Source organism: Homarus americanus, unplaced genomic scaffold (assembly GCF_018991925.1).
Source record: "Homarus americanus isolate GMGI-L3 unplaced genomic scaffold, GMGI_Hamer_2.0 scaffold11022, whole genome shotgun sequence".
Taxonomy (NCBI): domain Eukaryota; kingdom Metazoa; phylum Arthropoda; class Malacostraca; order Decapoda; family Nephropidae; genus Homarus; species Homarus americanus.
This window is the reverse complement of record NW_024737068.1, coordinates 9,224,179-9,234,624: the sequence shown is the minus strand read 5'-3', so window position 1 is coordinate 9,234,624 and position 10,446 is coordinate 9,224,179. Positions and strand designations below refer to the sequence as shown.

Sequence of the window (10,446 nt, the reverse complement as noted above, 5' to 3'; positions counted from 1 at the left end):
CCGCCCACCCACCCTCGCCACCACCGCCTTGGAAGGGAGGAAGGGAGGGATCACTATCTTATCTCAGCACAGATCATAGGTGTCGTTATCTCACCTCCATCACCTGAGTCCTCATTAGTCTTCCTCATGACGCTGGTAGGCAGGTGAGGGGCCGCGCCTCTCACTTAAGTGGTGTGTACCTTTCACTTAAGTGGTGCCTCTCACTTAAGTGGTGCCTTGCTTTTGAAAGACTCTAAGACATCTGTCGCTTGAGATCACAACAGACGCCATAAACTTCTAAAAAAGCGTTAATCTTGTTCCAATATTCTTTTATAATTCACTAAAATAATAATACTATCTTAATATTTATTTCTGGAGTGATTTTGCATATTTTTAGGCCATGTTAACGAGGAGCTTGGGGTAATTTCTTCCAATATTTAGCGTTTTTCTGGAGCTTTCAAGTCTCTCTCTCTCTCTCTCTCTCTCTCTCTCTCTCTCTCTCTCTCTCTCTCTCTCTCTCTCTCTCTCTCTCTCTCTCTCTCTCTCTCTCTCTAACATGTAAACACTTTGATCATTCTCAAGTATCTCCATTAACTGTTGTCGTTTTCCTTTGCAGTCGTTCTTCGGTCGCACCTACAACAACCTGTCGTCCCTCAACGAGTGTAAGAACAGCGGCCGGTGCGTCATCAACAAGAAGACTCGGACGTCGTGTAAGAGCTGTCGTCTCCGCAAGTGTCTGATGGTGGGTATGTCGAAGAGCGGGTCGAGGTACGGCCGCCGCTCTAACTGGTTCAAGATCCATTACCTAATGCAGGGAAACACCACCACCAGCAGCGCCTCCGTCACCGCCACCACCAGTAGTAGCAGCGACATGATCTTCACCTCCGAGCAAAGCACAACAACCACGGCCTCCAACCCGACCTCTCCCAGTCTTCTTAGTCCCTCACCTGACGGCAAGACCCTCAGTCCAGACTTTAGGGACTTCAAAGACTTCAAACTCAGTCCTGATTTCAAGCTCAGCCCGGAGTTCAAAATTGGTTCCGATTTTAAGTCGAGTTTTGAGTGCAAGGGTCTGAACTCACCCACGCCCTCGTCGTCAGAGTCTCACAACTCAGACTCTTCCCTGGAGCTGAATGAAAAGTCGTTGTTCCCGCCCTACCCGGAGCACCTCTACCCGAAGGAGCTGCTGGCGCTGTATAACTTGCCGACGCTGACGCCCCACCTGCCGCCCTACGTGGCCCCAACCTCCCTCGCACACCGCTACCTCTACCCGTACTACCCGTCACTTCTCTCAGTCTACTCGCGCCGCCAATATCTCGACTCTCTCCTGCAGAAGGCGCGGCAGAACGAGGCCTCGACGCCACCCGTCGAAGTCGAGGACGAACCAAGGGATTTGGCTGCCTCTCCTAACCGGGAGTTCCCTCCGCCACCCAAGTTCTTCAAGCCTAACTCCACACGTCCCCACCCCGACCTGAGAGTAGCGGTGAGGAACACGTCCAACCGGTCGCCGGTGCGGGGAATATTACCTCTCCGTCAGGAGCTGCCGGTGCTGGACATACCACCTGGATACAACCCCGGCCACGACCTCACGCCGAGAGGGAGTCCCGAAATCGTTCCCATTGCCGCCACGGCCCCTCAGGACCTACCAATAGACCTTAGCGTTAAGAACAAGTCGCCGAGTCCTCCTCGATTAGTCTCTGACGACGAGAGGTCAGCCTCGAACAGTCCACACGGTACTGACGACGAGGAAAGAGAGGAGAAGGAGGAGGAAGACGAGGATGAAGGAAGAAAGAGTAAAGAAGAACAGGAGGCACCCCTGGATCTGAGTGCAGCGAGAACCGGGTAGTTGTGTGGCGAGTGCCAGGCACCCTGCCCTGTAGCTGGTGAGTGGCCACTGCTAATGAGTACCAGTACTATTGAGTGCCGTTACTAATGAGTGCCACTATTAATGTGTGTCACTGCTCATGGATGCTACTGTTATGAGCGTCACTACCTCTGAGTGCCACTGCTAATGAGTGGCACTGTTAATGAGTGCTGCTGCTAATGGGTTGTACTACTCATGAGTGACAGTACTGACACTCGGGTGAACAGGGCAATAGTACCATTCTTCTCTCTCTCTCAGTGTCACACAGTGTCGGACCGTAACCGTGTCACTCAGTGCTACGACACACAGGACCAGAACCTAGCAATGCTAAACAGGGCCACACTTATCCCAACAGTGCCACATAGAACCTGACCCAAGCAGTGCCAAACGGGGCCAGACCCTAGCAGTGCCACACAGAGCCAGACTCGAGCAGTGCCAAACAGGGCCAGACTCGAGCAGTGCCAAACAGGGCCACACAGACCCCAGCAGTGAGTCACTCATCCCTCACCCGGGAGATCTCTTGGAAAATAATAGTGAAATAATTTTGGTAACAAATTCCTGAAGTGCCATAGAAAGTACAAGTTTTCATTTATTATGTTTATATAAAGATATATACAATATATATATATATATATATATATATATATATATATATATATATATATATATATATATATATATATATATATATATATATATATATATGCAACATTATTTTGGTATCATAAATAAAGTTACAGTGTTAACCTTCCACTAAGTGAGAGCCTCTCATTAGTCATTGCAGGAACGACAAGTCTGGACCAATCACAGAACAGTCTCTAGGCTGTGATGGAATAATGAACAGCCAATCAGAATCCAGCTCCAATTCCTTCCTGTAGACCAGTGTGTGTGTAGGTCACCTTAAGCCCTGATTCTCAAGTGTAATGATGACGTCACCTAGCAGGGGACGGTAGCGACGGGTGAGGGCTGACAGGGGCTACACGGACCCGTCCTCTGTCTCAGTGCGCTACGTGTGGATAAAGATACAAACATATATATCAAATATAAAGAAAGAGAGAAAATTGGTGGCCGATGTTTGTTTACCTGAGAGACGTGTCGTAGGGGGGACTGAGGAAATAAACTCTTAAAAAACAAAATAAAAAACTACAATCTCTCTCATTCACACACACACACACACACACACACACACACACACACACACACACACACACACACACACACACACACACACACACACACACACACACACACACATACATACACGCACACACGCACACATGGGAGCGCGGGAGGTGTGTGCAGATGTGTAGAGTTGTGTGTAGGTGTGTACAGGTATGATGGAGGTGTGTGTGGGATGTGTGTGGAGGTGTGTACAGGTATGATGGGGTGTGTGTGTAGGTGTGTGGATGTGTGTGGAGGTGTGTACAGGTATGATGGAGGTGTGTGTAGGTGTGGATGTGTATGTGTGGGTGTGTGCAGGTATGATGTGAGGTGTGTGTGGATGTGTGTGGGAGTGTGTACAGGTATGATGGAGGTGTGTGTAGTGTGTGTGGATGTGTGTGAGGTGTGTACAGGTATGATGGAGGTGTGTGGGTGTGTGGATGTGTGTGGGAGGTGTACAGGTATGATGGAGGTGTGTGTAGGTGTGTGGATGTGTGTGGAGGTGTGTACAGGTATGATGGAGGTGTGTGAAGGTGTATGGAGGAGTGTGGATGTGTGTGGATGCTTATGGAGGTGTGTACAGGTATGATGGAGGTGTGTGGAGGTGTGTACAGGTATGATGGAGGTGTGTGGAAATATGCGAAGGTGTGTGGATGCGGTAGACACACCCTCTCCTCACCTAACAGCCCTCAACATCAGGTCTCCCTCAACACTGTAAGCTCAGGACACATCATTACCACCTCACAGCTAGCGGGGTGTGGCACAGTTTCGACACGTGGCTCAGAGCTGCATGGCGCCTCTGTCAGCATAACGACATAGAGTAACCAATTATCTCAACATTCCAGTATTTTTTTTTTGTACATATATATATTTTACATCAAAAAATAAATGTACAGCTGTATTGTGTATTTGGAGGTTAAGTCAACACCCTCCGGCTTTGCACGTCTCAGCGGCAGGATGGCGTGTCTACCAATCGGAAGGCTCTTGATGACACCATAAGAAAAAGAACCAATAGGATGCCTTCTTTTGATATGGGAGGAGATGACGTTATGAATACGAGCTAATCAGCTGGTTCTTTGAAGAGACGTTTTGACGACGTCATTCTTAAGAACCAATCAAAATACTCTGTGGACATGACTATTGATTACATCACACCATATACGACCAATCACACGGCTCTCTAGATATGAGTATTGAAGACATCACTCCATCTACATACAAGATTTATTTCGTTCTTATGTTATCTATTGTTCTAATTTCTACTCGGAAATGATAACAAGCAGTGGAGGACATAGCTAAGTTACACACACCCACCCCACACACCCCACCCACCCACACACCCACCCACACACCCCACCCACCCACACACCCCACACACACCCACACACCCACCCACACACACACCCCACCCACACACCCACCCCACCCCACACACACCACACCACACCCACCCACACACCCACCCCACACCCACCCCCACACCCACACACCACCCACCCACACCCCACACACCCACCCACCCACCCCACACACACCACACCCACACACCACACCCACCCACACACACCCCCACACACACCCCACCCACCCACACACCCACCCCACCCACCCACACACCCACCCACACACACACCCACCCCACACACACCCCACCCACCCCACACACCCACCCACACCCACCCCACCCACCCACACACACCCACCCACACACACCCCCACACACCCCACACACCCCACACACCACACACACCCCACACACACACCACACCCACCCACACACCCACCCACACACCCACCCACCCACACACCCACCCACCCACCCACCCACCACACCCCACACACCCCCACACACACCCACACACCCCCACACCCCACCCACCCACCCACCCACACACACCCCACCACCCCACACACCCCACCCACCCACACACCCACCCACACACACCCCACACACCACACACCCACCCCACACCCACCACCCACACACCCCACCCACCCACACACACCCACACACACCCACACCCCACACCACACCCACACCCCACCCACACCCACACCCCACCCACACACCCCACCCACCCACACACCCCACCCACCCACACACCCACACCCCACCCACACACACCACACACACCCCACACACACACCACACCCACACACCCACACACCCACCCACACACACCCACACACACCCACACACCCCCCACACACACCACCCACCCACCCACACACCCCACCCACCCACACAGCCACCCACACACCACACCACACCCACCCACACACACCCCACCCACCCACACACACCCACCCCACACACCTCCACCGTTAACTGACTGCTGCTGTAAGATGATGCCATAAGCCTCCCGGTGTATCAGTCTGTAAACAACATATTTATTTTTTAAGAGATGAACTAAATAACTAAATAAAACATGTCGGTGCCATTCTAGTTTGTAAGATTCATTAGAGTAATATAATAAATGATGCAATAGTGAAATTTTAAACGGTCTTTTACTTAACCTTCATTTGTTTTGTTTCTGTAATGTGATTTAGTTTGGGTAGGGAATAAATAATTGAATTCCTCACCATGTTGAAAAATTACCACGAACTCTCCAATTTGTTCCTTTGTAAACATCTTATATATTGCTTGAAATATACCTGAAATATGCCTGAAATATACCTGATATATGCTTGAAATATACCTGAAATATGCCTGGAATATGCTTGAAATATACCTGAAATATGCCTGGAATATGCTTGAAATATACCTGAAATATGCCTGAAATATGCTTGAAATATACCTGAAATATGCCTGAAATATGCTTGAAATATACCTGAAATATGCCTGGAATATGCTTGAAATATACCTGAAATATACCTGATATATGCCCGAAATATACCTGAAGTATGCCTGACACACCTGATATATGCCCGAAATATACCTGAAGTATGCCTGACACACCTGAAATATGCCTGGCACACCTGAAATATGCCTGACACACCTGAAATATGCCTAAAAGTAGCACAGGTACTTCACAAATTTGTTAAAAATAAAAGTGTCTAATATGTTTCAAAAGATGATGATTAAAACTAAAGAAAATAAGTAATTAAAAAAATCCTAGAAAAAATAGTTTCCTATATTAAAAAAATAGGAATTTCTATAATAAAAGCCTAAAAAAGAAAGTACAAGATATAAAAGAAAGTTTCAAAAGGGAAAGTCTTAAAATAGAAAGTATCGCAAAAAATAAAATTATGAAAGTAAAGAATTAAAAAGAAAGTTATGAAGTGTAAAAAAAAGTTTCTAAATGGAAAAAAATGTTAAATTAGAAAAAAATCATAAGAGAGAAAGTTTGACTAAAAAATATTAATCTTAAAGAGAAAGTTAAATCGTAAAAAATAGAAAACACAAAATTAAAAGAATTAAAATAAGAAAATTAACAGTAGGAAAAAAATACGAATAATAAAACAAAAAATTAGAGAAATCAATAAAGTCAAAATTAAAAAAAAGCATTAAATTATAAAGAAAGTAAAAAATAAAGTAAAAATACCACAACAATGAACAAAAGAAAGTCATACAAATCATATAATAAAATATTGTTATGACGAACTACTTCTCCAGTTTGTTTAGGGAAAACTCTGGTCACAAGATGGCGCTGGACATCAGTTAGCCTGGGGTATACAACTGGCTGGTCTTAGTATACAATAGTATGTGGAGCTCTGTGATTGGTCCTGGTCGGGAGGTGGAAGACTCTAGTGTTTCAGAGTCAGTCACTGAGTATAGGCTGTGAAGTGGGCACCTGGTGACTCCTGTCTCCTAAACCATAAGTATCGAGTGTTAGTTTAGGTTACTTTAGGATTTAATGTTCATTTATTATTACTTGTGAGTTTTCTGATTTCTTTTGTGTTGTATAAAGTTCCGTCATCAGCTTTAGTTATACTTTTGTAAATAAATAGTAAGTTTGAACTGTTAAGGTTATTTGCCTTATTAATCAGGTTAAAGAATTTGTTTTGGGAGGGGTGGGTTAAAAAAAAATCTATTTGTATCGTAACAATATTCTCAAGAGTCGTCAAATTTAAAAAATTCCCCCCAAAAAATTATTCCATAAAAATCATTAAATTTAAATAAATAAAGTAAAATGCTGGACTCCAGCAAAAAGGTTCAGTACTGTTGACCGTCTTAGTATAGGCTGGAGCGATGGTCGACTTGTACTGTAAGACATTGTAAGTAACTCTCTCTCATACAAGAAACATCACATCACAGCACATCACATCACCTCACCTCACAGCACATCACATCACAGCACATCACATCACCTCATCCCGAATACAACCTTCCCCGTGTGGCGTTCTTCACCTTCCCGGTATGGTAGACAATGGGGAGAATGTAACCCGTATATAAACCCCTCTTATGTACCGATGATGGGTCAGATACAGGTGGGTATAGGTGGATACAGGAGGGTACAGGTGGGTAAAGGAGGATACGGGTGGATACAGGAAGATACAGGTGGATACAGGAGGGTACAGGTGGGTAAAGGAGGATACGGGTGGATACAGGAAGATACAGGTGGATACAGGAGGGTACAGGTGGGTAAAGGAGGATACGGTGGATACAGGAAGACAGGTGGATACAGGAGGGTACAGGTGGGTAAAGGAGGATACGGGTGGATACAGGAAGATACAGGTGGATACAGGAGGGTACAGGTGGGTAAAGGAGGATACGGGTGGATACAGGAAGATACAGGTGGATACAGGAGGGTACAGGTGGGTAAAGGAGGATACGGGTGGATACAGGAAGATACAGGTGGATACAGGAGGGTACAGGTGGGTAAAGGAGGATACGGGTGGATACAGGAAGATACAGGTGGATACAGGAGGGGTACAGGTGGGTAAAGGAGGATACGGGTGGATACAGGAAGATACAGGTGATAAGCAGGAGGGTACAGGTGGTAAAGGAGGATACGGGTGGATACAGAAGATACAGGTGGATACAGGAGGGTACAGGTGGGTAAAGGAGGATACGGGTGATACAGGAAGATACAGGTGGATACAGGAGGGTACAGGTGGGTAAAGGAGGATACGGGTGGATACAGGTGGGTATAGGTGGATACAGGAGGGTACAGGTGGGTAAAGGAGGATACGGGTGGATACAGGTCAGGCGGATACAGACAGCCATGTTCCCAAGTCAATACATTCCGAACAGCTGCCCTAGACGTAACCTAACCTAACCAAGACATTCAGAGTGATCAATAAACAGCGACCCTGTGTTCTGAATAAAGCTGCCCTCCTATTGGTTAAATAATCCACCGTTGCTCTCCTATTGGCTAAATATCCACATATTGCTCTCCTATTGGTTAAATACTCCACCAATGTTCTCCTATTGGCTAAATATTCCATCGTTGTTCTCCTATTGGCTAAATATTCCCTTAATATTCTCTTAGAGAAATTGAGAAGAGACAGACAACCATACAGAGAGAAAGAACACACACACACACACACACACACACACACACACACACTACACCTGCCTTTACCTGTACACCTTCACAAGAATACGTTAATTAACTACCTCACGCTCTGGATGCTGGAGGACCCGGTCGGAGGGTCATCGGAAACCCATTCAAAGAGGTTCGGATCGTGTTCCACCTCCCTACCACCTAATCCGCTACAGGTAGGTCCTCACGCTCGGCTAATCAACCACCCCCACACCTGGACAATCATTGACTCGTTATGGTTAGATTCAGTAGCTCGTTAAAGGCGAATTATGACGGTTTCCTGCCTGCTCGAATAGCCCGGTTCGCTCGTTATCTCAGGTCAGGTGATTATTCGAGACAAGATTCTGTTCTGGCTTCATGGATTAGCCAGTCGAGCGTGATTGGGGATTGGCCGCGGACAGGTGAAGAAATGGAGATGTTTGTTCTTTCCTGTTTGGTTTTGTTTTACTCCGTGTGTTTTATTTTTGTCAAGGAGTCATCATACATACATACATACATACATACATACATACATACATACATACATACATACCATCCCTTCTGCATCCACACACATACCCACACTCACCTCCTACACCCACACACACCCACTCTCACCTCCCTACACCCACCCTACACCCTCACCTCCTCCACCAACACACACCCACCCTCACCCCCTACACCCACCCTACACCCACCCTCATCCCCTACACCCACTCTACACCCTCCCTCACCCCCTACACCCACCCTACACCCTCACCCCCCTACACTAACACACACCCACCCTCACCTCCCTACACTCACCTCCTACACCCACACACACCCACCCTCACCTCCCTACACCCTCACCTCCCCCTCCACCCACACACACCCACCCCTCACCTCCCTACACCCACCCTACACCCTCACCTCCTCCACCCACACACACCCACTCTCACCTCCCTACACCCCCTCACCCCTCCACCCACACACCCACCCTCACCTCCCCTACACTCCCTCACCTCCTCCACTCCACACCCACCCCCTCACCTCCTACACCCACCCTACACCCCTCACCTCCTCCACCACACCCACCTCACCTCCCCTACACCCACCCTTACACCCCTCACCTATACCCACCCTACACCCTCCCTCACCCCACACCCACCCTACACCCACCCCCCTCATCCCCTCACCTCCACTCTACACCCCTCCCTCTGCTCCCCCACCACCCTACACCACCCCCTACACTAACACAGTCATCTCACCTGTGACCCTCAACAGGTGTGGGTAATTAAGCCTATCTGTCACCAGCTGTTTGGGTGTTGTGTTACCTGCGTGAGGTGAGGTGCCTTTCTTAGTAGTGTGTGTGTGTGTGTGTGTGTGTGTGTGTGTGTGTGTGTGTGTATCATTTGAGAGAGATGAAGAGCGAGAGAGAGAAGGGGGAGAAAAACGAGAAGGAAAGAGGTTGAGAGAAAAAGAGAGAGAGTCGGAATGAGAGAGAAAAAGCAGGGAAAGGGAGAGAGAGAGAGAGAGAGAGAGAGAGAGAGAGAGGAGATGGAGGGAGAGTGGAATGGAGGAAGTGTTGGAAACAGAGTGAAGGAGGGAAGAAGAGAGAGCGAATGAATTAAAGAGAGTAGGATGATAGAAGAAAGGGAAGAAGAAAAAAAGAGAGAGCGAAAGAAAGTGGAAGAAAGAGAGACAGATAAACAGACATCACTTATATTCAGTGTCATGATTATCTCTCTCTCTATCTCTCTCTCTCTCTCTCTCTCTCTCTCTCTCTCTCTCTCTCTCTCTCTCTATTTGGCGTTTACTCTAATTGATGTCCCTGTATTTGGCGATCGTCAATTTGGTGTTGCTTCGTTTGGACTCAACTGCTGAAATACTTTTGCAAATTCGCGTCGACTTGATGAGCGAATGTCTAGATATCGTAAATAATTGTTTGTTTGTTTTTAATTAGTTGTTTGTCTTTTCTACGAAGCCGAGTTAGTT

General features: G+C 47.3%; 1 protein-coding gene across 2 annotated transcripts in view; it reads left to right on the top strand.

Moving 5' to 3' along the window:
- LOC121872825 (zygotic gap protein knirps-like) overlaps positions 1-2,446 on the top strand; it is a 4,065-nt gene extending 1,619 nt beyond the window's left edge. The window contains exons 1-2 of one of the 2 annotated variants that reach the window (XM_042375873.1): positions 104-171; positions 596-2,446. In XM_042375873.1, the coding sequence (XP_042231807.1) occupies positions 719-1,825 (1,107 nt within the window). In that variant the 5' untranslated portion in view covers positions 104-171; positions 596-718 and the 3' untranslated portion in view covers positions 1,826-2,446. Of the gene's footprint in view, positions 1-103; positions 172-595 lie in introns of those variants that run through there. The other variant, XM_042375872.1, reaches the window with a different exon arrangement.
- Positions 2,447-10,446: the final 8,000 nt, after the last annotated feature.